Source organism: Aplosporella prunicola (genome assembly GCF_010093885.1).
Source record: "Aplosporella prunicola CBS 121167 unplaced genomic scaffold K452scaffold_12, whole genome shotgun sequence".
NCBI classification, from domain to species: domain Eukaryota; kingdom Fungi; phylum Ascomycota; class Dothideomycetes; order Botryosphaeriales; family Aplosporellaceae; genus Aplosporella; species Aplosporella prunicola.
This window is the reverse complement of record NW_022983540.1, coordinates 241,644-268,147: the sequence shown is the minus strand read 5'-3', so window position 1 is coordinate 268,147 and position 26,504 is coordinate 241,644. Positions and strand designations below refer to the sequence as shown.

The 26,504-nt window shown below is 57.5% G+C and overlaps 9 protein-coding genes across 9 annotated transcripts; 7 read left to right on the top strand and 2 right to left on the bottom strand.

Annotated features, from left to right (window-relative positions):
* Positions 1 to 864: 864 nt before the first annotated feature.
* Positions 865 to 1,563, top strand: K452DRAFT_332745 (uncharacterized protein; the record flags this gene model as incomplete). The annotated part of the gene is made up of 1 exon (XM_033545159.1): positions 865 to 1,563. The coding sequence occupies one exon, from the start codon at positions 865 to 867 to the stop codon at positions 1,516 to 1,518; it is 654 nt and encodes a 217-aa protein (XP_033397722.1). The 3' UTR covers positions 1,519 to 1,563.
* Positions 1,564 to 2,916: 1,353 nt separating this feature from the next.
* K452DRAFT_249775 (uncharacterized protein) lies at positions 2,917 to 5,722 on the top strand. The gene is made up of 3 exons (XM_033538151.1): positions 2,917 to 3,025; positions 3,201 to 3,488; positions 3,541 to 5,722. Exons 2-3 carry the CDS (start codon positions 3,231 to 3,233, stop codon positions 5,383 to 5,385), a joined length of 2,103 nt encoding a protein of 700 aa, XP_033397721.1. The 5' UTR covers positions 2,917 to 3,025; positions 3,201 to 3,230; the 3' UTR covers positions 5,386 to 5,722.
* Positions 5,723 to 6,024: 302 nt separating this feature from the next.
* K452DRAFT_298028 (uncharacterized protein) lies at positions 6,025 to 8,046 on the bottom strand (the record flags this gene model as incomplete). The annotated part of the gene is made up of 4 exons (XM_033542083.1): positions 6,025 to 6,371; positions 6,474 to 6,587; positions 6,673 to 7,641; positions 7,713 to 8,046. The coding sequence occupies 4 exons, from the start codon at positions 8,044 to 8,046 to the stop codon at positions 6,025 to 6,027; spliced, it is 1,764 nt and encodes a 587-aa protein (XP_033397720.1).
* Positions 8,047 to 10,219: 2,173 nt separating this feature from the next.
* Positions 10,220 to 11,412, bottom strand: K452DRAFT_24639 (uncharacterized protein). The gene has a single exon (XM_033538017.1). It carries the CDS (start codon positions 11,081 to 11,083, stop codon positions 10,361 to 10,363), a length of 723 nt encoding a protein of 240 aa, XP_033397719.1. The 5' UTR covers positions 11,084 to 11,412; the 3' UTR covers positions 10,220 to 10,360.
* Positions 11,413 to 11,741: 329 nt separating this feature from the next.
* K452DRAFT_326570 (uncharacterized protein) lies at positions 11,742 to 13,538 on the top strand (the record flags this gene model as incomplete). Its single annotated transcript, XM_033544853.1, has 5 exons — positions 11,742 to 11,822; positions 11,981 to 12,219; positions 12,283 to 12,430; positions 12,498 to 13,075; positions 13,127 to 13,538. 5 exons carry the CDS (start codon positions 11,742 to 11,744, stop codon positions 13,536 to 13,538), a joined length of 1,458 nt encoding a protein of 485 aa, XP_033397718.1.
* Positions 13,539 to 15,984: 2,446 nt separating this feature from the next.
* Positions 15,985 to 18,464, top strand: K452DRAFT_326569 (uncharacterized protein; the record flags this gene model as incomplete). Its single annotated transcript, XM_033544852.1, has 2 exons — positions 15,985 to 16,017; positions 16,083 to 18,464. 2 exons carry the CDS (start codon positions 15,985 to 15,987, stop codon positions 18,462 to 18,464), a joined length of 2,415 nt encoding a protein of 804 aa, XP_033397717.1.
* A 745-nt stretch (positions 18,465 to 19,209) lies between these two features.
* On the top strand, positions 19,210 to 20,222 carry K452DRAFT_24634 (uncharacterized protein). Its single transcript, XM_033538013.1, has one exon. The coding sequence runs from the start codon at positions 19,483 to 19,485 to the stop codon at positions 20,020 to 20,022; it is 540 nt and encodes a 179-aa protein (XP_033397716.1). The 5' UTR covers positions 19,210 to 19,482; the 3' UTR covers positions 20,023 to 20,222.
* A 200-nt stretch (positions 20,223 to 20,422) lies between these two features.
* On the top strand, positions 20,423 to 21,629 carry K452DRAFT_227441 (uncharacterized protein; the record flags this gene model as incomplete). The annotated part of the gene is made up of 4 exons (XM_033536898.1): positions 20,423 to 20,599; positions 20,688 to 21,089; positions 21,178 to 21,477; positions 21,540 to 21,629. The coding sequence occupies 4 exons, from the start codon at positions 20,423 to 20,425 to the stop codon at positions 21,627 to 21,629; spliced, it is 969 nt and encodes a 322-aa protein (XP_033397715.1).
* A 1,913-nt stretch (positions 21,630 to 23,542) lies between these two features.
* On the top strand, positions 23,543 to 24,674 carry K452DRAFT_270697 (uncharacterized protein). The gene is made up of 4 exons (XM_033539001.1): positions 23,543 to 23,733; positions 23,827 to 23,849; positions 24,029 to 24,335; positions 24,408 to 24,674. Exons 1-4 carry the CDS (start codon positions 23,593 to 23,595, stop codon positions 24,438 to 24,440), a joined length of 504 nt encoding a protein of 167 aa, XP_033397714.1. The 5' UTR covers positions 23,543 to 23,592; the 3' UTR covers positions 24,441 to 24,674.
* The last annotated feature ends 1,830 nt before the right edge of the window (positions 24,675 to 26,504 follow it).

Here is a 26,504-nt window from a genome sequence, read left to right as displayed (position 1 = left end):
CAATGGGGTGTACTCTTACTGAAGCCTCTTGATCGCGGCCTGTCACACCAGGTTTAGGTCCTCTCTCATGCGTGCTTGGGTAGTAGGCGGAGGCATGCGCGGTGGTGGTGATGTGCAGCGATCTTGGATGCTGATGGAGTGAGTTGCTTGGGGATGGATTTGGGGGACGTCATTGCTGCGTGGTGGTTTTGGTGGGTGGTGGGGGAGGGCTGTGGGAGGAGGGAGAGGATGGTGGGGGTGTGGTGTTGGATGGGGGTGGGGGTTCTGCCGCACGAGTCGATATTGTCGTGCGCGCGTTCACATGTGGCTGATGTCCTAGTGAAGCTGTAGAGGACTGTGTTGATGACCTTAGGTGTATCAATTCTGCCTTTTTTTAATACATTTACGGCTTTGAATCTCTGCATTGAGTTATCATGAGAGTGAAGAGGTTCCTGGTCTGCCAAGGTAATGGTGAATGGTTCGCTGCATAGGCTCGCTCGCGCCTAGCCTGACAACTGGGTATACGAGCTAATAGTGACGTGCATTTTAGTGATAGGGCTTGGTTGCTGAAGGCCAAGAAGGAATTGGAGTAGATACCATAAGTCAACCAACGCCGGTTCCGCGGCATCCTGGCCTTCGCCTCCGTGCCGTGGTTCAACACCATCGACACTGAATCATCATTACACGTGAACTACGTTTTTGGCCGATATTCCTTCTCCTTTATATCAGGACCCGGCTGTTCGCACTCGCATTCGCCTTCTGTCACACTCGTTCTCTACACACTCGCTCATCCTCGTCCAGGTCGTCAGTCGTCACGCGTTCGCCCTACCTTTGGTCAGCAGCCACCAACCATTCACTTTGACTGTTGAGCTGTCTGCCCGCAACATGGTCGGAGTACATCGCTACCACGTTGTCGTGCACCTGTCCGAAACTGAGCGACTTTTGCTCGTCGTACCCTTTCCGGAAAAGGAACACGTCTTCAAATTCAAGCAGGAAATCAGACGACGAGCCATCCAGCACGGCGTATGGTCGAGATGCACCGACATGGTTCTCTACATCGAATACATGAGCAAGGAATACCTCATGGATGATATGGATAGCCTGGACTCTGCCTTGTCTTACAGCTTTACGGATATCGTTGCGAGACCCAGAATCCCGCGTGCAATCCATGACGACGAACCGAAGGTTACCGATGATCGGGTCTGTATGGACGCTATGGTGAGTCGATTCGCTTCTCTCAGTGTTGCTGGTTTGTTTTTGTTAAACTTGTTGCTTACTTTGCTAGGGACTGCTGTCGAAGGAGTCTTTGAGCTGTACGTCGGACCAGCCGGTGGAACGGTCGAAACCGTCCCCGTCGTCAAGATCTTGGCTGAAGAGGCTGGTTTCAAGATCTGGGTGATATACCGGGTTTCGCCAAGCACCCTCAGAATATCACCATATGAATATCCGCATACTTGCCGTCTTGCTTGGTGTCATCGTGTCTTCTACTGCTGCATGAAACTAAAGCGTCGTTACTTACCATTCGCGCTTCGTGACTGATTAAGGTAACACTGATTCCGTCCTGAAGCTCCATTTAGCTGGTGTCTTGCTGCCGTAGTTGTATCTGAGTCGATGGTTTGATCAAGTATTCGACGAGTCGAAAGAGAACAATGATGAGGCAAAGGTGGATACGAGACCTCTTCAATGTAGCCAGTCAAGACCATTGCATTTAACCTATCATATATATTATACCTATAGGCCTATTAGTTAGTACCTTAAGTTGCACCTGCGTCCATTGTTTGCTGTTGCTTTTTTCTATAAGACAGGACACTACCTGTTCCTCTCACCTTGGCGGTGCACAATGCTTGAATAATTATCGCCAAATAGTCAGATATATGCTCTGGTGTGTTCTACTCGTTTGACTTGGGTCGGTTATTGACAAACATATATAATAATAGACGATTATGGTTACCAACTAGATGTGTTAATAAACACCAGCATTAAACATTGTAGTGGCAGGATACTTGTCTATTATAGGTAAAAATCCGAGTGGTTTATGCCTTGTAACGTCCGTCACCGTGAAGCGAGATGGTGATACTTGTATAGAGTAGAAGAAGATACCTAGTTAAGATATATTGAGTCTATATGTGCTCTAAGACCTTTTCACCCATATCTAGGACTCGGGCTGGGAGCTAGGCAAGGAGTACTCTATAGGGACTGATTATATTATCCCCTGCCTCGCTAGACGGTAGATCTCGGTTCGCGGGGACGGATGTTATTCGAAATGGACTTTTCAATAGAATCCACACCAAGACGCCGAGAATAGCATTGGCTTTCCTTACCATACTGTTGAACGGGAAATTTATGTGAACTTGGCCTAACGACCTCACTCTGTTTTTGTCCCAGTAGTAGGAGTAATCTCTTCCTGGTTTATTTGGACTCCTAGAGGGTTAACCAGATAGGACTGAGTGCTGTGTTTGCTATGCTGTATTACAGGCTCTGTTTGTTCGTGATGCCTAGGAAATGCGTTTGCTGCGCCACAAACAGCGACCAGTCTCTAGTGATATTTTGCACATGACTCGGTAGCGATTGGTCTCAGCACCTGGCTTTTTAACATGGATTCCTGGATGAGGTTAATGTTGCATGTTGAGAGGTGCGCGAGGCCGAACAGACATGCCCCGAGCACCGGAACAGAGTGGCAGACGGGAGGAATCAGGTCAGCAGAGAGCAAAGTGTCTGCCTGGGTGATTACGAGAGACGAAGGCGATTCGAGGTGCAGCTGGAGGATTCTACCGTTCAAGGTTGAGGCTGAAGATAGCCGCCCGTTGCCCTGAGCGAGCGGCAATCTGGCGACTAGACCGCATTGGGGTGGGCGCGCACCGGGCGACAATCGGCCCGAGCTCCTATCCAGAAGGTTCGGTGATACTGGTCGCAGTCAGTTTAAGAGCAAAGCTGCACCACAATTTTCTTTCTCCCCACATCAACTCCAAATCCTCCCTTTCTCCCGCCACCCCTCCCGCTCTTCTTCTTCACGATTGCGTTTCCTTAGACTTTATACCCCTTCATAGTAAGTCCTCCCATCCGCCGCCTCCAGCCTCGTCTGTTTGCCTGTCCCGCGCCACCAGAGTCTTCTGTTTGCCTCCCAGCGCGCCTGCCTGGGGACGAACGAAACTTGTCTCTAGCGCGCCACCCCTCCTCACACGCTGCCCACCGGCATCAATCGCTGACAGCTCTCGCCACAGGATCCTTCCTTTCGCTCCACATCCGCCACCATGAGTGAGACTTTCGAGTTCCAGGCTGAGATTTCTCAGCTGCTCGGCTTGATCATCAACACCGTCTACTCGAACAAGGAGATCTTCCTGAGAGAACTGATTTCCAACTGCTCGGACGCCCTCGACAAGATCCGCTATGAGGCTCTGTCCGACCCCAGCAAGCTGGACTCCGGCAAGGACCTCCGCATCGACATTATCCCCAACAAGGAGGCCAAGACCATCACCATCCGCGATACCGGTATTGGTATGACCAAGGCTGTAAGTGTGCTCACCTTCCCGCCTACACGACTAGTCGTCTAACCCAACGCAGGACCTTGTCAACAACCTCGGTACGATCGCCCGCTCTGGTACCAAGCAGTTCATGGAGGCTCTGACCGCTGGTGCCGACGTTTCCATGATTGGCCAGTTCGGTGTTGGTTTCTACTCTGCCTACCTTGTTGCCGACAAGGTCACCGTCGTCTCCAAGAACAACGATGACGAGCAGTACGTCTGGGAGTCGAGCGCTGGCGGTACCTTCCAGATCGTCCAGGACACCGAGGGCGAGCAGCTCGGCCGCGGTACCAAGATCATCCTTCACCTCAAGGATGAGCAGATGGACTACCTGAACGAGAGCAGGGTCAAGGAGGTTGTCAAGAAGCACTCTGAGTTCATCTCCTACCCCATCTACCTTCACGTCCTCAAGGAGACTGAGACCGAGGTTCCTGACGAGGAGGAGTCTGAGGAGAAGAAGGAGGGCGAGGACGACAACAAGCCCAAGGTCGAGGAGGTCGACGAGGAGGACGAGAAGAAGGAGAAGAAGACCAAGAAGGTCAAGGAATCCAAGATCGAGGAGGAGGAGCTGAACAAGACCAAGCCCATCTGGACTCGCAACCCCCAGGACATTGCCCAGGAGGAGTACGCCTCCTTCTACAAGTCCCTGTCCAACGACTGGGAGGACCACCTTGCTGTCAAGCACTTCTCTGTCGAGGGTCAGCTTGAGTTCCGCGCCATCCTGTTCGTCCCCAAGCGCGCTCCCTTCGACCTGTTCGAGACCAAGAAGACCAAGAACAACATCAAGCTCTACGTCCGCCGCGTCTTCATCACCGACGATGCCACCGACATCATTCCCGAGTGGCTCAGCTTCGTCAAGGGTGTCGTCGACTCCGAGGACCTGCCCCTCAACCTGTCTCGTGAGACTCTCCAGCAGAACAAGATCATGAAGGTCATCCGCAAGAACGTCGTTAAGAAGACCCTTGAGCTGTTCAACGAGATTGCCGAGGACCGCGAGCAGTTCGACAAGTTCTACTCCGCCTTCTCCAAGAACATCAAGCTTGGTATCCACGAGGACTCGCAGAACCGCCAGTCCCTCGCCAAGCTGCTCCGCTTCAGCTCGACCAAGTCTGGCGACGAGACCACCTCCCTCGCCGACTACATCACCCGCATGCCCGAGCACCAGAAGCAGATGTACTACATCACTGGCGAGTCCCTCAAGGCCGTCGAGAAGTCTCCCTTCCTTGACGCCCTCAAGGCCAAGGGCTTCGAGGTTCTCTTCCTTGTCGACCCCATTGACGAGTACGCCATGACTCAGCTCAAGGAGTTCGACGGCAAGAAGCTCGTCGACATCACCAAGGACTTCGAGCTCGAGGAGACCGAGGAGGAGAAGAAGGCCCGCGAGGCCGAGGAGAAGGAGTACGAGGACCTCGCCAAGGCCCTCAAGAACGTCCTTGGCGACAAGGTTGAGAAGGTCGTCGTCTCGCACAAGCTTACCGGCTCTCCTTGCGCCATCCGTACCGGCCAGTTCGGTTGGTCTGCCAACATGGAGCGTATCATGAAGGCTCAGGCCCTCCGTGACACCTCCATGTCCAGCTACATGAGCTCCAAGAAGACCTTCGAGATCTCGCCCAAGAGCCCTATCATCAAGGAGCTCAAGCGCAAGGTCGAGGCCGACGGCGAGGAGGACCGCACCGTCAAGTCGATCACTCAGCTTCTGTTCGAGACCTCGCTGCTTGTTTCCGGCTTCACCATCGAGGAGCCCGTCCAGTTCTCTGAGCGCATCCACAAGCTTGTGTCGCTCGGCCTGAACATCGACGAGGAGGTCGAGACGGCCGAGGAGAAGTCGGCCGACGAGCCTGCTGCCGAGGCCGCCGGCGAGAGCGCCATGGAGGAGGTCGACTAAGCGTCTTCGCCCCCTTCTACTTCTCTTCCCCTTGTTAGCTTAGCAGCATAGCTTGGCTGGGGTTTTTCTCTTCACGTCGTTACGGGTTCTTTTTTTCCAGTTTCTATTCCCTTTTTTTATGGCTTGACTTGTTGCTTCCCTGCTCGCGCGCCGCCACGGTTAGTGAGCATGCATGGCATCGTCGCATCATTCGGATTTTCCCGGCGTCACATGTGCGTGGTGGAAGAAAGGTTCGGGTATGGATGTGTTAATTCTGCGTCCTCGATTGCGGGCTCTTTCGGCCTTGGTAGTTACGAAAAGTCATGATTCTCTAGCAATACTCGCGTGTCTTGTGGTGATGTGTGCATTGATTGAATTGATGAATGTGAACATGTTAGTTGTATAGGTTTGCTTCTGCTGTATGGCTACGTTCCATTCTGTCTGCTTTCCCTCCACTCTTCTTTCCAGATACCTCCGGGTCAGTACGACGCTGATCGTACTTCGCTTTACGGCGTGAGTGGTGTTGGGCACGAATGTTTGATAGTGGAATCAACCTCAACATCAACACATGCACACCAAAGCCAGGCAGGTCCAGTCCACCAGACCAGACCAGACAAGACCAGCCCCATTACCATTACCATAACTACTAAATCCAAAAATTCAAACACACCGCCAATCCCACCACCTCGTCAAATCCCCACCAGGAACAACAACGCCCTGCTTCGGCCACGGGCAGAGCTTGCGGCTCCTAACTCCTGTTGCATTTCCCCCTCCATTTCCCCCTCCATTTCCTCCCCCTCCGACAGTCCTGCCTCCGGTGACTTCGTCCCCTCCGGCGTCTTCGTCCCCTCCGGCGTCTTCGCCCCCAGTAAGCACGCCCTCATCCGTACTACTAACGACGTATTCGGGCGCCACGCCGTGCTCGACCCAGGCTTCCAGCGCCGGGAGCACCGCGTGCTGCGCTGGTAGGGTGGGGTAGCTGGGGGCCGGGTTGCAGTGGCCGCCGCCTGTGGTGGGGGTTAGTTGTGGGGGTTGTGGTGTGGGGGCTGGGAGGAAGGAAGGAAGGAAGGGGAAGGGAAGGGGTTTAGGGGGCTAAGGAAGAGGCTTACCAGGCACCATGAAGACGGCAAAAAAGTCCGAGATGCTGAGGTGAGGGAGCGCGGCTGCGAGGCGGGAGAGGTAGAGCAGCGGCGCCGTGGGCGCGTTGTACGGGTCTGCCCAGCCTGTGCCAGTTTAGCTAGGAGTAGAGGCAGAAAGAAAACACCAACCAAACCAAACCAAACCAAATCAAGCACACACAGCACATACCCTGCGACACCAGCATCTTCCCCCCGCGCGCCGAAAACTCTTCCAAGTTAACACTCTCCTCACTAATCCACGCGCCGGCGCGCACATCCACGTCTGCGATCTCGGCCGCGCTCCAGCCGAACCCGTTCAGTGCGTCGTAGCTCAGGTCGTCGTAGACGAGGTTCTGCAACAGCGGCAGCGCGAACTCGTTTGCTAGTGAGCCTTCTTGCCCGCTTGGCCATTCGGCTTCGGAACCTGGCGCGAAGCCGGGGTAGATTTGCGTGGAGGAGGAGGAGGAGGAGGAGGGAGAAGAGGAGGGAGAAGAGGAAGAAGAAGAGGTGGTGTTAGTAGAGCCCTGCACAGAAGGCCCAGCATAAATAGCTTGCGCAGCAGCGACCTGCGCCGGCGTAAGGCAGCGCTCAGCACCCTTGGCACGATCGCAGCCCAAAGCCGCGACATCAAACTTACACGCCAAGGGGTTCTCAACAACGCCATCGACCAGCCCATCCAAGCCATCGCATTTCCGGACCGCGTTATCGCGCACCCACGTCGCAGTCTCAGGCGACAAATAGCCATCTCCACGCGTACGCTGCGCATTCCACAAAAAGCTGAGCGCCAGCCTCGCATACGCAAACCCCGGGCAGCCAGCATAGATGCCGTCGAACAAGGCGGGCCAGCGCTGCGCCAGCGCAAAGCCCTGCGCGCCGCCCGTCGAGCACCCGACGAAGTAGCTGTGGTGCGGAGGCGTGGCGGCGTAGAGGGCGGTGGCGAGGGCGCGCGCGGGCGGCGTGAACAGCGCGACGCTGTCGTGGATCCAGGCCGAGAGCTGGGCGGAAGAGTGCAGGTAGGGGAGGTAGGTTGAGGGCGCGCCGGTGCCGTTGTTGTTGTCTTGGGCAAGGTGGCCGCCGTTGCTCCCTGCGAGGGCGGAGTGTGTCGGCAGGTAGCGTAGCAGCGCTGAGTGGTCGATTGTGCCTGCCATGCCGCCGTTGCCTGTGGACGCGTTAGCCGGTGTTCTTTTCCCGCCCCTTCTTACCACCTCTTCTCCAGCGTCTCTCACTCACCTACAGCCACGAACCGCCCGTCCCACACCCCCTGGTCCGGCAGCCAGACCTCAAACTGCAGCGAGTCGTTCAGCGCGTACGAGCGGCGCGCCCACACGCGGCAAAACGGCGAAGCGTTGGGCCCCACGTCCAGCTCGCCCACCTCGACGTACTGCGTGCCGTCGACCACGGCGTCGAACTCGGCAAGCACGCCGCCGCTCTGCTGCTGCAGCGCGCTGCACTGCGCGCGCGGGTCCGCGGCCGCGGCTGCTGCTATGGGGCTTGCGGCTGTGAACTGCGCTAATGGCAGCAGCAGGGCCGCGGGTTGAAAGACGAGGAGAGGCGAGAAAAGCATTGTAGCTGTACGGCGTATCTGGCAGGCAGTCAGCTAACCAGTCAATCAGTCAATCAATCAATCAAGCAATCAACGAATAACCCCTCCGACCAACCCAGCCAAGAAGAAATAAACAGAGAACAGAAAGAACAGAAAGAACAGAAAGAAAGAAGGAAAGAAAAAACCCACCAAACACAAACACAAACGCACACCGCGCACACAACCCACCGGGGCATCTCACGCCCGAATACAAATACCCATCCCCTCCGCACCGCACCCGCAGCGGCCCTAGGTACGTACGTCATCCCCGCCTCTGCAGCCTAACTAACGGTTCTCGCTGCACATACTGTAAGCCCTACGTAGGTAGTATGCCATGGCACGGCAAGGTCGCAAGTGCCGGCTCGAAACTTCCCAACTAGTCTCCGTCGCGCCGCGTGATGTGGTATTGGCCTGTTCTACCGCCTCGTGCCAGGCTGCGCAACCCCACATGGCCCCCTCGGCCCACGGCCGCATCGGGCATAGCCGATTGCGGAGAAACCTGAACCTGAGCCGCCCTTTCCTTTGCAAATTGCAACCTAAGGTTAGGCCTGACTCGCGAGCGAGCGAGCGTGCGTGCAAGGCGTGCGTGCACCGAGCGTTGCCGTTGCCGTTGCAAGCCACCGCACCGAGCCTCGCGCAAAGGGCGTGCCGTGGTGCCTTGGTACTTGCGAGCGAGCGAGCGAGCCACCGGACCGTGGACGTGCGCAGCGCGCGCTTTGCTGTGCTGGCCTTCCTTCCGCGTGGCCCGAGCACGCAGACACAGACGCAGACACAGACACGCGCACGACGGGCACGGCCAGCGGCCCGTTCGGATCCGAGGCGCCGCAGGGCGCCGCGTGGTGGGTTTGCGCTCGCGTGGCCCTCTGTCCCTAGGTCTGTTACAAACCTACCTACGGGCTACACCCGCCGCGATCCGATTCGAAGCCCACGGCCGCCTGGGTACGGCACGGTACCGCGCGGGCAAGGACGCTCGCGTGGACGTGGACGTGGACGTGGACGGGGACGTGTGGACTTGGGTGTGGTCGGGGCGGATGGTGTCGTGCGTGCTGAGGGTGCCGCGCGCGCGGGTTTGTGGGGGGTGCGGGTGTGGGATGGGAGTTGAGGGTCGGGTTTGCGTGTGTACGGAGGTGGGTGTGGGTGGTTTCGGAGAGTTGATTGATGGTGCTGCGGGTCGGGTCGGGTGGGGTGCGCGGGCGTTGTTGCTGCTGGTGTACTGTAGGGAGGGAACTGGGTGTGCGGGTTGTAGACAGCGGTCGGGGAAGTGTTGATTTCGTGGGTGCTGCTGCTTAGGGATGTAGGTAGGTTCGTCCATCCTCTTCTTCACCCTCTTCCTCCTCTTCCTCCTCTTCCCGCAGACACGGGTGCTCTCCCATGCGGGCAGCTGCGTATACCCGCCCGACTTATTCCTCATTCTCGTGCAAAACACAAAGCCAACAGACGAAAAAGCACACAGACAAAACAAGCAAGCAAGCAAGCAGAACCAGAAGCACAATGACGTGGCATCCATCTCTTCCCCCCAGGTTCTAGGGTAGGGTAGGTTTCTTCTCCACGAGCAAAAGAAAGCATGTCTCGAAATAAAACCAAAACCTAGCTCCAAAGCAAAGCAAAGCAAAGCAAAGCAAAGCGTACGAGCCGACAAATAAGAAATCCTTACCTTTACCCCACGCAAAGCCCAGCAGCAGCCTCCCCCTCACCCACCCCACCACAACGCACCGCCCTAGCCCGTTCGGACGGAGGCGTGCACACGCGCGTTAAGAAGGCGCGGGTGTGGGAGCGGGGAAGAGTGAGGGCGTACAGAGCGGGTGTGCAGATGGAGGCGTGGGGGTGTGCTTGCGCTTGTGTGTGTGACGATGGGGAGATAGGGAGAGAGAGAGGGGGGGAAAGGGGAAAGGAGAGAAGAGAAAGGAGAAAGGAGGAGGGGAAGTGCGTGGTGGGGGAGATAGGGGGGGGGGGGGGGGGGGGGGGGGGGGGGGGGGGGGGGGTGGAGTTGAAGAACGGGTGTGGGATTGATTGATGGATGGGCTTACCTACTTGCTTGCTTGCTTGCCACCGTCTGCTGCTTCTGTGGCGATGGAATTGGCAGTCGTCATCGAGGGCGCTGCTCGCTAGGTGTGCTCCTGGATAGAAACGCCTAAAAGACCACCCACTTACCTCATGCCCAGGTACTTGCCTACTACCTAGTCAACCTACCTATACGCACACCACCTACCTCCTACCCCCAACCCCCACACCCACCCACCCATCCCGTCTACTCATTCACTCACCTACCTACCCTCACAACACCACGCACACCGCCCTACCCACCACCAGCACCCAGCACCCAGCACACATCACCCACACCCACACCTACATCACCGCAACCCCACCCGCCACAAGCCCCCACCCGCCACAAGCCCCCACTCGCACAACCAGCTCCGTGCAAGGCAGCACGATACCTGGCTACCCTCACCTCACAACCAGTCCAACACCAACACCACCACCGCCGCCGTAGCGCACGCAACGCTTGGCACACGCAACCCGCCGACCCGCCCAGGCGCCCTACGCGCAGCAGTCGCAAGCGGCAGGTGTCGTCGCACCGCAGCACGCATGCATGCACGCACCTCGACCCATTGACTGGCATGAGGGCTGCTGGCCGGCCTTGGCGCTTAGCGTCGTGCTGCATGCCGTGCACGACATGGGGCGTGAGATGCGATCTGTAGCTTGCGAGCGAGCGAGCGTGCGTGCGTGGTCCGCTGGGCGCGGATATGCAGTGATCGGCAGCAGCAGCAGCAGCAGCAGCAGCAGCAGCGTGAGCAGCGCTCGTCGGAGCATGAGGGTGGGCGAGGGCGAGGGTGAGGGCCTGCCTACTGTAAGAAGGCCAGGCTCTCCCAACTGCCGGCCAGGCTGGCTGGCACTGCTGGCACTTCGAAACGCGGGGTGACGCGAGCGAAGGAGCGGCCTGGCGGGCCCGAAACGACGAGCTTGCGCGCGTGAAACGAGCGGCGGGGGGAAGCGCGGGAGCGCGCCCACTCCTGCTCATTAAGGCCAGGAACGAACGCCGTGCTCGCCCCTTCGCCGTCGCACCATCATCATTGGTGCCATGTAGGTAGGTAGCTCGCCCGGCAATAACGATCTATGACGGCCGCAAGCTGGCCCAGGCGCGGTAGGTCGAGTCCTCCTGCAGCTCACCACATCCGCAGCTTCAAGTGTAGCCTGAACAAGCATTTTGCAGTGGGATTGGCGTACTCCTACTTCTTGTATAGTCTTTGTTCGTATTTCGTTATGGCTTTGGAAAGTCTTCTGTCCGGTCGCTGTAGGAGTAGATCTGAGCATGTCCATAGGCGATATGACTTAATGGACCAGCATGGCAGTGCGGGGTGTGTGCACCCTGGCGCCTGTCGCACGCACCCCACGCTCGCCATCTCCGCGCGGGGAAGCGAGGCGCAACGAACGCGCACCCTTGTCTCCAGCGAATGAGAGGGCGCGCTCGCGCCATCAATCCTCCGCGATAACGGAACCTCGGCCGCCCTGGCGAGGGAGGGGGGGATGCGGCTTTGAATTTCAAAAGGGCGCGCCGCACAGTCGCCCCGACGCCGCGCCATGTCCTGTCTGGCTGTCTCATCTCTCCCGCCCGTCCCGCTGCACGTCTCCTTCCGACTTCTCTTCTCTGCAGGACGCAAGCAGCAGCACAAGCAGCCATGCCACAAGTGATGCCCGCCGCCACCGACGACGTGGAAAAGTCCGAGGTCGTCAAGATCGAGGCCGATCTCCAGAACCAGGTACGTCATACCCAGCTGCGTTGGCCGGCGTGCGGCGTCCGTCAAGTGTAAACAAGCGCAAAGCGTTAAGAGCCGCCCGCGCGCGTGGCTTGCTTAATGCTGAAAAAAAGACCCTGCAGAACGGCGACGGCGACGGCGACGCCTACGACGCCGAGCAGCTCCGCCTGCGCCGCGGCCCTGACTACGATGCCGCCGCCTCCAAGGCGCTGCTCTGGCGGCAGGATGTCCGCATCGTGCCCCTCACCAGCTTCATCTACCTGCTCTGCTACTTGGACCGGAGCAACATCGGCAATGCAAAGGTGCTCAACGCAGCCGAGGGCGACGATCTGCTCTCCGAGACCCGCATGACCGACCATCAGTACACCATCGCACTGATGGCGTTCCTGATCGCCTACGCGTCAGTCATCGCGTCGAGCGTTGAGCCCGCGTGGGATGTTTGTTGATCGCTGACGTGCCACAGCGTGTTCGAAGTTCCGTCCAACTACTTCCTCAAGAAGGTGTCTCCGTCGAGGTGGATCGCCTTCCTGATGTTCTCCTGGGGTGCCGTCACCATTGGTCTGGGCGGCGCGCACAACTATGCCACCGTAACAGCGGTCCGCTTCCTGCTCGTAGGTCCCGCACTTCCCGTGTTTGATATGCGCGCCACCCTCGTGTAGCTGACCGTCGCCGTTCCAGGGCATCTTTGAGGCCGGCCTTTTCCCCGGCCTGGTCTACTTTTTTACGTTTTGGTACCGTCCCGACGAGAGGAGCGTGCGCATTGGCGTCATGCTTGCCAGCGCGACGCTGGCCGGTGCCTTTGGTGGCGCCATCGCCTATGGCGTCGGCCACATGAATGGCGCCAACGGGCTCTCAGCGTGGCGCTGGCTCTTCATTCTGGAAGGCGTGCCTAGCTGTCTGTGCTCTGTTCTCATCCTCTTCACCTTGCCTGATTATCCCCAGACGGCATCATGGCTCTCGGAAGCGGAGAAGCAATTGGCCGCTGACCGGCTGCAGCTCGACAGCTCCACGGAACATGAGGGCAATCTGAAGTGGAAGGATGCGAAAGAAACGCTGACGGATTGGCGATTGTACGTGCATTATGCCGTATACTTCGGAATAAGCACGCCGTTCAGTAGTTTGAGTCTGTTCACTCCAAGCATTACAGCGGGCCTGGGATACGAGGGACTGCAGGCCAACTTGATGACGGTGCCACCATACGCTGTCGCATACGTAGTGACAGTCGCGGTGGCATGGAGTGCAGACCACTTCAATGCGTAGGTGCAGCATCCGAAGCCACTAAGAAATATAGCTTACCTTTTCGGCAGACGCGCTTTTCATTCGGCCTGCTTCGCAACCATAGGCGCAGCCGGGTTCCTCGCCTCAGCGGTTCTTCCTCCAGACGCTTACTTGCACCGCTATGGATGCCTTATCGTTGCCAGTGCTGGCGCTTTCTCGTGTATCCCGCCGCTGCTAGGTTGGCTGTCTTCCAACATGTTCAACACCGCGGCGACTGGCCTCGCTATCGCGCTGAACATCTCCTTCGGCGCGCCCGGCCAAATCGCGGGCGTTTGGATCTACAAGGCTGGCGAGAAGAGCAAGGGTTACCCTACTGGCCATTGGGCGAATGCAGGATTACTCTTGTTTGTGGCTGTCGGGGGCCTTGGATTGCGTCTTTACTACGGGCTGCTGAACCGGCGCGTTCGGAGGGGTGGCGGGGATCGGGTTTACGTCTATTGAGAGCCGATCCGGAAGATGGCGAGGAACCGAAGGGTTTCGCGGCTAGGTATCATCCTACAGCAAGCCATGGAATTAGCGCTTCTCTTCGCGTTCTGCGGCTGGGGTTAAGGAATCGCCTTGTAGGGCGGTTGACCCTGCAGTTGCCAATGGTCACTGGCTCCCGTCGTTTCAGCCGACCGAATGATTGACGTCAAAAGAAGGCAGGTTTTTTTCTAATTCCGCTGGCGACCCGGCAGCGCGGAACCGTGGTCTTCGATCATGAGATAATTCATTCTCTCGCGGCGGAGACCATTGAGGCCTTGGAAGTTCATGGGTTGATGAAGAAAGACCCGCCGATTGTCCTCGTGCCCCTCACCGCCACGAATCCCTGAAGGTTTCGGACTTGAGTGGACGGCGTCCGATTACGGTGTAGCTGAACAGCTTGCAGGCGATAATCGGCCATAAAGTGGATTCGATCTCGCCTCACGATTCTCGCCGTGTGCTGTTCTGTGTGGCTATGCCAGGTCGCGTCGGACGCGCGTGCGGGGCATTTCTGGTGGTTGGATTTCTTTCGAAACCATGGAGGGGTAGAGACGTCATATCAAACAGAGCTTGACCGTTTGGAATTTAGCTCTCTCAAGCTTGTGACCTTTCTGTCCTCGGCCATAAGACCATTTGTGGGGATCAGTTCGGGTCGAGCCGACTCCAAAAAAGGTGTGGGCCCTGGATGAGTTCAGGTCGCGGCGTAGGTCGTGATAAGCGCGCGCCTCAAGTATTTTGTTTGGACGGCATGCGATGGGAAGCACACCGCCACGCGGCCGCAACGGCCTCTGCCAGAGCTGAGCTGAGTACTTTTTTTTTTTTTCTGCGCAAAATAATGCTCCGCGAGTAGCGCCTGTGTCGACAAGGGCAGGAAGGGAGCGAAGCCGTATTTCAGTGCGGTGGTTGGGTGGGAGGTTGACGAGCATCGGGCCGAGGCTGCCAGCTGTATGTCCAGTCAGTTGGCTCAATTACGACTCGTGGGGTTGGCGAGGACGCCGGATGGAGCTGGAAGCAAGGCTAGCAAGGCAAGTCCGGGGAGGCTTGGTGTAGGAAGTAGGAGTATTCAATCAAGCGCCAACGCGAATAGTGGCGCCCACCCACAACATCGACGATGCTGGGCGGCCCTCAGAGTTTGCTGATAGGCGAGTCATGCGACGCCGTGACCTTATGACCGAGCTCGTCGTGATGGGCAGGGACGGATCAACGAATGCCGGCAGAGGGATCGTGCTGTCGCCGCTTTGCTGACCGGGAGTCCCTGGTTGGGCTCTGCAAGTGCAAGATTAGGCTGCGGCAAGGGGACGACGAGCGTTTCTCCACAGGACATGGGCTGAGTTGGCAGAAGGACTGACCGCCGACTGGCCGAGCGGTCGCGAGAGCCGCACTCGCGGACTCGAAGTAGGCGTCTCGAAGGCGAACGAGCATGCACCGAAGGCTCACCGCCCGGGTGGGGGGAAAAAAGGAACAAGAAGAGCATCTGGATGGAAAGGCACGAAGGGATGTCATAACGCAGCGTGCAGCTAATCCGGGACCACCTATGGGAGTGTGGGGAGGGCAAACCGTCAGCCCACGATGCGCGCGCCCGCGTTAGCCGCAGCACCAGCCAGCTATCGCCCTGCCTTGGCCTGTCTGCTCTCTCTTCTGCCTCTCTCTCGTGTGAAGTTGGAACAGACTCTTGTCCGGTCAGACGCATGGCCGCGACGGGAGCCGTGGCGGGCTGGCGGACAAGGGCTCTCTCAGGGTCCAAGCAGCCAAGGCGAGCGGGCGGCGTGCGACGTGAGCGATCAGATGCGTCGCTGTCTCAGCTGCTGCGACCCCGCATGCTGTAGCAGCAGGCGTGATTGGGCGGCGATCGTCGCGGGCTATCAGCACGCCCGGCCTGACCCTGAAGTCGCAATCTGGCGCCGTCGTACCATATAGACGGTCTGTTCCCGTGCTCTTCATGCCTTCTGTGAAGCTTTTTCCCGTGCCTACACCCGTGCGCACCTGGTCCAGACACCATATCTCCAAGCCAACGCCCGACAACCAACACCCTGTTCTCGCAATCTACCGCGCTGCACCTGTGATTGGCAGCCACCCCAATTCTCTTCGACCCGCTTCCTACCTTTACCCTTCCAGTAACCCCCAAGTACGTACTATCAGGAGATCTCCAAGAACGGCCCCCCGGCCGACGCAGGTGCAATTTCGCCTCGAATGCTTGCTTTTCTTCGCTTACCCTCCCGCCATGACCCTGACCGCTGACCCCGTTCTCTCCCACAGCTTCGCCCGTGTCTCAGTCCCAAGAGGCTCACGAGCTCCCTTCGCGCCTGCCTAAACACTCCTGCTGCCTGTCCGACCGTTTTCCCCGTCCCTACATACCACCGCATCCACCGCCGCCGCCTCGACTGAGGCCGTAACACCTCCACACGGGCTTCCTCAAGCCTACGAAATGGACTCTGAGGATGGGAACACTTTCATAAAAGTACGTCCAAAATCCACAAACACGACACGCGCCGCGCACCTTGCTAACCGCTCCGCCGCCTTCAGAACCTTGCATACTTCGTTCGCACTCACGAAAAAGCACTCGCAAACGCTCTGCAGCTCAAGCGGCAAGCTCCCAAAAATGTGCCTGGCTCTGCCACCAGCCCGGCTTCCCCGACGACAAACTCCTCCTCGTCGGCCTCGACCTTCGCCGCCGCGCTGTCCCTACCATACCTCAACTTCGCCTCCCAGAATGTCAAGCCGGCAAAGCTCACCCTGACTCCTCACCACCTCTTCTACCTGCTCTCTCGTTTCGAAGAACTCGGCATACCCGTCGGGCCTATGAACGTGCGCCTCGAGAACATACACTCGGATGCCTCTCCTACCAACTATGTGTCTTTCCTTAGTCAAGCCCAGCGAAAGAAGACGGGCATGTCGGATCGGGACTCCATACACTCCGTCACCAGCATGCGCAGTGTCATGACCGGCATGTCCTCTCTGTGGTCAAGCATTGGCCTCTCCTCCAACTCCTCCGCCAAAACGGAGAAGCAGAAGGCTGCCATCAAGGAGGACCTGAAGTATCTCTACTCCGCCTTCACTAAGATTCCTTGCCTGAGGTTGGCCCCAGACCACAAGGCGCGGCTGATTGCTGGGTATGAGGAGTTCCCCTTCGACACTGCAGTTCCCCTCTTCGTGTTCAAGAACTTGAGTGCGCTTGAGATCATTGACGTCGATTTCCGCCAGTTTTACGGCTGGGATCGCCTGGCTGAACAGCTCCGCAGCCTCACTATCAAGAGGGGCGGTGTGGAAGACCCTACTGACCTGCTGATAAACATTGTATTGGATGATGCCGACCGCCGGCGCAGGAGATCTGCTAAGACGTCGCCGTATTCTGTGCTCCCAGTCCCTGGATCTCACAGCCCTAGTTCTAAGCACCCCGAGCTGTCCAGGGTTGCCATGTCTCCTCCCTCACCGCCCATGTATGACAGACGTTCTTCGATCGGGAGCCCCCAGAGCATCGCCATGGCCCGCCAGAACTCGGCCAGCTCCAAGGCCTCGCGCGCAAGGCGCAGGAGCAACTCCCCCTCCAGGCCTGCCAGCTCCCGGCATGGCTCGTCTTATGCACACGCCAGGAACAGCGCGCCCAACTTGAGGCGGTCTTCTGGCAGCTCGGGCTCCAGTGTCCGCTCCAACACCCCGAGGGGAAGCTCCTCCAACCTTCTTGCCCTTGGTGCTCTTCCGTCCTCAAAGTGGCGGTTCTTGAGACATTTGAGTTTGGCTGACAACGGACTGACCGCGGTGTCGGCTGCTAGCCTTGCGCCGCTTGCTACTACTCTCCAGTCCCTGGACCTCTCCTGCAACCTGTTCGCCGAGATCCCTGACAGCCTGGCAACACTCACCTCTCTGAGAGCCCTCAACCTGGCCAACTGCATGATCGAGTCGCTGCACTCCATCGTGCGCAACCCACTGCCAGCTATCACAACACTCAACTTGCGTGCCAACCGCCTCATCTCGCTGAAGGGAATTGAACGTCTGCTCTCTCTCGAGCGCCTGGATCTGAGGGAAAACAAGCTCATCGACCCAACGGAGATGGCTCGCCTCACCGGCGTGCCCGAAATGCAAGAGATCTATGTCCACAAAAACCCCTTTTGCAAGACGCACTCGAACTACCGTGTCACCATCTTCAACCTCTTCCGTAGCACTCCGGGCTACACTGAAGATATATTGATTGATTCCACCGGGCCCGGCTACAGTGAACGAAAGCAACTTGTGGATCGAGTACCAGAGGCGGCCAACGTCCCAGTCATCAAGCCTCAGCCAATTGAAGACGTCTTCGCTGAAGCAGGCCCTCAGCCTGTCCAACCACCGACTACAGGTGACGAAATCAAGGCCGAGTACGATGCACCCGCCCGAACCGAGACACGTGTTGTCGGCTCGATCAAGAAGCGCAAGGGTCCGAAGCGGAGAATTGTGGAGTTGTCGTCACAGACCGATGGGTCGACGCATCAGCGCACAGATTCGGCGATGATGCCAACCCCGCAGCCCGCCAAACCTGTGGCGGCTGCTGACAGCACCTACGGCGGCAGCAGCCCTGAGGCTGCACCTGTCCGCAAGCCCTCGGGGCCCTCTTCGCAGACCTTGGAGCAGCAAAAGCTCCCTCACATTGATACCACCATCACCTCTCCGCCGCTGGGCGCTGAACTCGATTTCACCACCATTGGCACCGACGAAGCGACTGTCAATGGCGTCCTTTACCGGAAGAAAATTGAGGCTCTACGTAACGACTTTGGCAACGGTTGGCTCAGCGCCCTCAGTGATGAAACTTGGGATAGCCACCATTCGACCCCGTCGTATGAGGACCACATGAGCCCCGCGTTGCGGCCCACGGTGGCCTCATCCAGGACGCCGAGTCAGGGCATCGTCTCTGGCGGAAGAACGCTCGGCTAAATGCCGCGCTGCTTCTCTCGTTTCTCAGCATTCACAGGACTTCTTGCATCTCGTTCACGAGTTCCATTTTGATGAGAATCATGATTATTCTCTGCGTTCAGTAGTAGTAAGGGCTTATGACTACGGCCCTAATTTGTAGCATATTGGGCGGGCAGGCGTTTTCAGGATTTCCTCTTCGGGTGTCTTTTTCCTGGGCTTTTTCCTCACAGATATCCATTTTCAGTCGTTCGAGCTTGTTTTTGCCCGCATCTGCATGGCGAGCCTTGACGGGCCTGCGTTTGGGAGGAGTTGCTCGCTCTCTTTTATTTTATCGCTCATCCTTGTACACTATGGGATGGATGGTCTGCTGTTGCTCATAGTTTGGTCTCCATTTTTTTCTCTTTTTCTTTATTCTGTCTCATCTTCCCCTTGGATGTTTGGATGGGGTCACGGAACGGCGTATAGAGGGAAACGGGCACGGCGGTCTTTTTGATGCATAGTCGAGCGACGCGCGGAAGACGCCAGGAAACCCAAAAAAATGCAATGGACAAGGTTCTTTTCTCGCACGCTCGGCCACATTGAACCCACTTTATTGGACGGCGATCGTGGCTACCCTCCTCAGACGGATCTGCGATCGATCAATCAACACGTGACGGGGTGGCAGGCTCAAGGGATTTAGGGATGTGAGAAAAGTGTGAGCGGTCCTGTGGGAGCAGTTAGAGCCAACTCGTACTTCGTAAACCTACGCGGCGGTTGACTCGGCGGGCAGAGGCCACCAAAGGCTCGCGCGGCGCAGCGCCCTCCGGAAGCGGCAGCGACGCCCTCGCAACCATTCGGCCGTTTCGCGGTTAGTGGTGATGCTTTGTTTAGGGGGCTTTTTTTTTCGCGGGCGCTCCAAAGGCTGCAAGCTGGACGCGCGGGCAGGCGTGGTCGCCCCTCGTTAAGGTTGACAGATGAAGATTGCCTGAGTGATTTGCTTCTGCTACGTGCAGGCTGGCCTTAGTCACCCGTGGCCCTAGACCGCGTTGGGCGACGTGGGATGGGCTTGCGACGATTTTGGCCGCTCCTCTCCTCGTCGACACCTCGCACCACTGCCTTTGCATCCTCTGCTTGTCTCTTGTGCCCCAAACGCATTCCTCTCGCAGGGCCGATCAGCAATTTGCCGTCCGCCGCCCGTGCATTCCTGCCCGTTCCTAAACGAGAGAAGGCTCACTTTGAAACCGACAAACTTCACGTCCTCCACGCCCGACACCCCAACACCACCCGCCAACTCCACCCGCTGCCGCCCAACGTGCTGCGAAGTCTCTCTATCTGCCTCTCGGCCCCGCACGCTCAAGCTCCTCTGCTCTGCCTGCCGCCGTCTCTCCTGTGCGACCTGCCCTGCCCTGCTGCAGCCGCGACCCTGCTTGGCGGTGAAATACGACTCGTTCGACCGAGCCACGACCTACGACAACAGCCTCTGCTGAACGCTGACAGCGCAACAACCAGCCGTTGCAGAGCCTTTCCCCGCCGCCGCACGCTTTTCCCCAGCCGACGCGGATTGCACGCAGCCCTCTGGTACCCGTGCGAAGTCGCGTGATTCCGCCATCGCCACAGGGCGACTTTCTGAGGGGCTCGTAGCCATTACACGCATACCGTCTCCTGCTCTGTTCTAAACCACCTCCAAAGCACCGCTTGTGTTTGCTGGAGTCGGGGTTTCCCAGGGCCGTCGGTGAGTTTTTTTTTCTTCAATTTTTTCGCGAGTCACAGATTCGCCCGCGCTCTCCACCCTTCTTCTCCTCACTTTAGACACGTAATTTGCGCCAGTCGCACAACAACATCGCTGATCCGTTTGTCCACAAAGACTAGGCTTTCAACACCTTTCATCTCCGACCAGGCGCGTCCCGACTATCGTTGAGCGCCAGCCGACCCATCCCTCTCTTTCCCTCCTCTTCCGCCCCTCCTTTCATTGCGCCGTTGTCGATAGCCGATAGCCAAACATGGCGGAACAAGAGGTGGATCTCGACTCTATCATAGATAGACTTCTGGAAGTGCGGGGCAGCAGGCCTGGAAAGCAGGTTCAGCTCCTCGAGACGGAGATCCGGTACCTGTGCACCAAGGCCCGTGAGATTTTCATCTCCCAGCCCATTCTACTGGAGCTCGAGGCACCCATAAAGGTAAGTGGGCTGTGCCCGCGGAGAACCCGTTGTCTTCAAGGAAAAGACCGGGGTGTGCATCAAATGGTGGGGCTGACGCGGCATCTAGATTTGCGGCGATATTCACGGCCAATACTACGACCTCCTGCGTCTGTTCGAGTACGGCGGCTTTCCTCCCGAAGCCAACTACCTCTTCCTTGGCGATTACGTGGACAGAGGCAAGCAGTCCCTCGAGACCATCTGCTTGCTTCTCGCCTACAAGATCAAGTACCCCGAGAACTTCTTCATCCTTCGCGGCAACCACGAGTGCGCCTCGATCAACCGAATCTACGGCTTCTACGATGAGTGCAAGAGGCGGTACAACATCAAGCTGTGGAAGACCTTCACTGACTGCTTCAATTGCCTGCCGATTGCCGCAATCATTGATGAGAAGATCTTCACCATGCACGGTGGCCTGAGCCCGGATCTGAACTCTATGGAGCAGATTCGCCGCGTCATGAGACCGACCGACGTAAGTTGCTTGTCCGCCGCCCCCCATTCGCATCTTGGCGGACGTCGTGCGGGAAACGGATGCATGTCAGATTTGCTGACCCAATTAGATTCCCGACTGCGGCCTTCTCTGCGACCTGCTGTGGTCCGATCCTGACAAGGACATCACTGGCTGGAGCGAGAACGACAGAGGTGTCTCATTCACATTTGGCCCCGACGTCGTCTCGCGATTCTTGCAGAAGCATGACATGGACCTCATCTGTCGCGCTCACCAGGTCGTCGAAGACGGCTACGAGTTCTTCTCCAAGCGGCAGTTGGTCACGCTCTTCAGCGCTCCCAACTACTGCGGCGAGTTTGACAACGCTGGTGCCATGATGAGCGTCGACGAAAGTCTGCTCTGCTCGTTCCAGGTAAGGGAAAGCGCTTCAGTAGTGCAATTGTACCCGGCTAACCTCGCGTCCCCCCCTCGCAGATCCTGAAACCCGCCGAGAAGAAGCAAAAGTACGTCAGCAACCTGGGCTCAAACAGACCCATCATTCCTCGCCCAAAAGCAAAGTCCTAAACCATGAACTACTCAATGAGCCATTTACCGATACATTCCGTGCAGCAGGTTCGGCCGGAGATAAAGCAGTCTGTCCCGCCATGATCACACGCCCCCTCGTCGACGACCGAATAGGCCTGCATCCATCCGTTTGAAGAGCAATCTTGCTATGTTTGGAGTCCGTAACGGCAAAGAAATCGGAAACGGGGAGAATAATCATGTCGACGGGCCTTCTCCCCCAGCAGCTCGCAACCACCTTAACCGTCACCAACCGCAACCCCACCCCCTAGGCGGCCACATCGATTTTCGGCAGACTAGGCATTCGCGCGGTCTAACGAAACGCCTCTTTTTGTTTGGCCGAGTATCAGCAGCACGACAAACGGTTTATGCGGCGCCCCTTCCCTTGTTTTTTCTCGATTTTTTTTTTTTTTTTCTTTTTTTTTTTTTCCTTTTCTTGCTTGTTGTTTCCTCCTTTCCTCTTTCCTTTTATTCACTGTTTTTTGTGCACCTTCTTTTTCTCCTGCCTGTCTCTCGACACAACCACACAGACACAAACACACAAACACATACACGCTCGCCGGAACGCGCTCTTGGAAGGGTAAGGGAGGTAAGACGAAAGGGTGGGAGAGATGGAGCGAAAAGGGGAGAGAAATAGGGGTTTAGGGGAGAGAGGGGGGGGGGGAAAGATGTGAGGCGGATTGGAGCAGAGCGGGGGATGGTGGGGCGTCGTGGTCATGGTTGGTAGTGGTGGTAGTGGTGATGGTGGGGGCGGGGGGCGAGGCGATGGGAGCGGCTTGGGAGAGTTGTTGCTGAAAGAAGAACGGGACTGACTGGTACATTCTATTCAAACAACAAGTTTTCTGCAAAGCGGGCTGCGTGCGTTTTTATGCGTTGTCTCTCTTTCTCTCTCGTTCTCTCTCTCCCTTCTCGCTCTCGCTCGCTGGGCTACTACCTACCTATTACTTCCTGCTACTGCTACTGCTACCTACCTACGCCTATTCGTACCTATCTCTACCGTTAGCTTGTAGTAGTTGCTGTTGTTGTAGTTGTTGCTAAGAGCGATGAAAGTGCAGCGTTGCCTGTTTGTCTGTCTGTCGGTTGTAATGGGCTGTTACTGTTGTTGTAGGTGTAGTTGGGTGGGGGTAGGGTGGGTGGTGCGGACGAACGGATGTTGCTTTTGTTGCTGCTGCTGATTGATGTTTGTGATGTTGATTCACTTTGATACTGACGTTGATGTTGGCTTTGAGATGGTTTGGTGGTGGTTTGATGGTGGGTGGTGGGATGGGTGTGTTGATTGCTTGGTTGGTTTGGTTGGTTAGTTGGTTAATTGGTTGATTATTTGGTTAATTGGTTGATTGTTTGGTCGGGTGGTTTGATGGGATAGGGTAGGTGGGATTGTAAGTGCGGCTGGTGTGCGTGTATGCGTGTATGTGTGGTTTAGTGGTTTATTTACTCTATGCTAGATAGATAGGTAGTGCTTTACTCTTTGTTTTGATATGCGTTTGTTTGGTTGGTTATGTTTAGGCTTTGAGTGGGAGAGGTTAGATGGATTGGGTAGGGTTAGTGCTGGTTTGATTTATTTAGTTTGTTTATTTAGTTGGACTGTGTGCAGGTAGGGTGTAATGCTATGCTGTGGCTTGTGAGTGTTTGTGGGTTGAATGCTTTGGTGTATGGATGGATGTCTGGGTGCCGGAGTGATGGTGCGTTGCTTGGGTGGTTGGTGCTAGTTATTGGCATTGGGAGTGGAGGGGGAAAATATAGATTTTGGACGGATGGAGGTAAGCTTGCTTTTTTGAGGCTCTGCTATGCATGAAAGTATGGAAGGATAGCAGTGCTCCAGGTAGCCATCCAGCGCCCACGTGACAGGACCCGCCAAGCTTTTTGGGATCCGAAGAACCTCAATCAACGCTACTCTGCCGCCCGCTCGCGCATCTACAGCCATCACAACCGCCATTGTCAACGCAAGCTGCTCCCCACCGTCAGCATGAGCTCCCTCCGCGTCGCCAGAACCGCCCTCAGGGCCGCCCGCCCCGCCGCTTTCCGCGCGCCTTTCATCGCCCAGCGCCGCGGCTACGCTGAGGCTGCCTCGGACAAGCTCAAGCTGTCCCTGGCTCTGCCGCACCAGGTATGTGCCCATCCGCCCGCGGGCGCCAGCCAATGCGCGCTGAGCACCTGGGTCCGACGACGTGCGTGCGAGCTGACCGTGTTGCTGCCATAGTCCATCTACAAGTCCTCCGAAGTGTACGTATCCCGTCCGTCCGCCGGCAGCCATTCCCTTCCTTCCAGCGCTCCAATTGCAGCGCCGCGAACCCGTCGATGAACCTGCCCCTCGACATTGTGGCCCCCCGACACTCCAGGAGAAGCAGGACTTGTTTGCGGGAAGAGAAACACCGATACTGACAGTGGGCTCCTCCGCGCAGCGTCCAGGTCAACATTCCCGCTGAGACGGGCGACATGGGTGTCCTGGCCAACCACATCCCCAGCATCGAGCAGCTGAAGCCCGGCCTCGTCGAGGTCATCGAGGAGCAGGGCAGCAAGCAGTACTTCCTGTCGGGCGGCTTCGCCGTCGTCCAGCCCGACAACGCCCTCAGCATAAACGCCGTCGAGGGCTTCCCTCTCGAGGACTTCTCCGCCGACGCCGTCCGCAGCCAGATCGCCGAGGCGCAGAAGGTCGCGTCGGGCTCCGGCTCCGAGCAGGACATTGCTGAGGCTAAGATCGAGCTTGAGGTGAGTCGCGGGTGGTGCTGTTGTTGTGTGAGAAATGGAGAGAGAAGCTAACTGCTTGTGCGCGTAAACCAGGTTCTTGAGAGCCTCCAGGCTGCTTTGAAATAAGCGTAGCGTTACATAGATGTTGTGGAGCGTAGCTGTGTATAGCAGGAGCAGGGCGTCGTCATTGTCGCATCAATCGCGCCTTCTCCCAATTCACGTCTTGAAGCAAGCGCAATCGCAATGCCAACACTGAATTGTCCTTCCGTCGTCTGTCCGTCTGTCGCTCGCTCACACTCCCTCTCTTCTTCCATGCCACGTCGTATCGTACTTTTTGCTTCCTATATACGCCCCGTCATTCTTCACGCAGAACCTACGGCCTGCCTGAGTCCGTCAACGTCGCTAACGACCGGGCTGGGGCCGCTGACTCTAAACCTCGTTGATCACCACGACGCTATCCTTAGCTACTACTCCCACTGCTACTACTCACCTACGCACTGTCTACCTACGTCTTCACATCCACCCACTTTCCCAACTGTTCACCATTAAACTACCACACTTCACGAACCACACAACCTCTCGTTTTCTATCCACACGCGCGTTCACACTCACTCACACACTTCACTCAACATGCAGCACCAGCGGCAACCACGCGCCGCGTCCACGGCCGTGGCCGCCAATGCTCCAGGAACACCTCTGACGCAAGCACGGCGTCAGCGTCAAAAAGAGCGCCAGGTTGAGCGCAAACAAGAGCGGCAACGCCAGCGCCAGCAGCAACTTCATCAAGAGCGTCAAGAACAACAGCTTCAACAACGTCAACAAGAGCGTCGACAACAACGTCAACAACTTCAACAACTTCAACAACAACAACCCCACCGCTCCCCCACCCCCGAAATAACCACCTGCAAAATCCTCGCCCGCAACCTGCGCAAAGACAGCGCGAAGCTGCGCCGTCGCCTGCACCATCTTCGACAGGTCCTGGCGCTCTTGGCCGACCATCGTGGCCCTAGGCCCGGCGTTGGCGGGAAGAAGTCTTGCGGGCGACGATGTCCTGGGTTACAGAACGGGGGGTTGCAGAACGGTGTCTGCCACAGCCATCACGGCCACGGTGACCACCACCACCACCACCATTGGCAAGCTCATCCCCCTTGGCAAGCTGTTCGTCCTTGGCTGGCTGGACGGCAGTGGATCGATGGCGCGGGGGAGGCGGGGGAGGCGGCTGCATCTGTGTCTACGAGGTCGGAGCGTAGGGGCTCGCGCCCTGGTGCTGGGACTTTGGCGGCGCGGGTGAGGTCGTTTGATGATATTGGGGAGAGGGCGGGGGATGCTGGTCCTGCTGGCTCTGTTGGTGGTGGTTCTGCTGGTTGTGGTTCTGTTGGTGGTGGTTCTTCCTCTGCTGTTGGTACTGGTGCTGGTGGGGAGCACTCAAGGGCCTTGGGTCTGGGGCAGGGTATTGGTCTGGGGAGGCGATCTCTGGGCGCGTTGGTGGTGCAGGAGGGTACGAGTGCGTGTGGGAGTGCGAGTAAGAGAGGAGATGGCAATGGCGGCAGCAACAGCAACAGTAACAACAACAGCAACAACGACAACAATACCGCAGTCGCTGTGGACAAGGCAGGAGAAAAGAGCAAGGGTGCATTTGAGACGGCAAAAGAAGAGAAGAAAATCACGCTACAGGCCGCGGTGATGCCGGATAAGGAGCCAAGCCCTCTCCATGACTTGACGCATCGCGCTTCGGTTGTTGAGCGTGCGAGGGCTGGGGCAATGAGGCGCGGGAACCCGTTCGCGCGGAGGGGAGGTGTCGAGGAGGTGTCTGCGTCGCCTGTGTCTGCGTCTGCGTTTTCGTCTTCATCCGTCCCGGCGCCTGCGGCTGTGCCTGCCGCTGTGTCGACTCTGGCTGAAGGGCTGCAGCAACAACAACAGCAGCATCCTCTGGCGGCTAGCGGTACGACTGCTCCCGCAACGGCACCGGCACTGGCACCGGCATTGGCGCCTGCGTCTACACGAGCAGAGCAAGAGCAAGGGCAAGAGCAAGGGCCACAGCAACTACACCAACCCTCAACAACAGATACCACAACAACAACAACCACCACGATTACTCCCCAAACCACCGCCATCACTCCCCAAGTCACCACCACACTCCCACGCCCCCGCCCCCAACTCTACCTCCACCTACAGCCAGGCCTCCCTCGC

Bases quoted from the DNA above. Each gene is read 5' to 3' on its own strand.
- K452DRAFT_249775 (XM_033538151.1), top strand. From the start codon at position 3,231: ATGAGTGAGACTTTCGAGTTCCAGGCTGAGATTTCTCAGCTGCTCGGC. The intron at 3,489-3,540 runs GTAAGTGTGCTC...AACCCAACGCAG, and splicing joins GTATTGGTATGACCAAGGCT to GACCTTGTCAACAACCTCGG.
- K452DRAFT_24639 (XM_033538017.1), bottom strand. From the start codon at position 11,083: ATGAGCAGGAGTGGGCGCGCTCCCGCGCTTCCCCCCGCCGCTCGTTTC.
- K452DRAFT_24634 (XM_033538013.1), top strand. From the start codon at position 19,483: ATGGGCTTGCGACGATTTTGGCCGCTCCTCTCCTCGTCGACACCTCGC.
- K452DRAFT_270697 (XM_033539001.1), top strand. From the start codon at position 23,593: ATGAGCTCCCTCCGCGTCGCCAGAACCGCCCTCAGGGCCGCCCGCCCC. The intron at 23,734-23,826 runs GTATGTGCCCAT...TTGCTGCCATAG, and splicing joins CCCTGGCTCTGCCGCACCAG to TCCATCTACAAGTCCTCCGA. The intron at 24,336-24,407 runs GTGAGTCGCGGG...CGCGTAAACCAG, and splicing joins AGGCTAAGATCGAGCTTGAG to GTTCTTGAGAGCCTCCAGGC.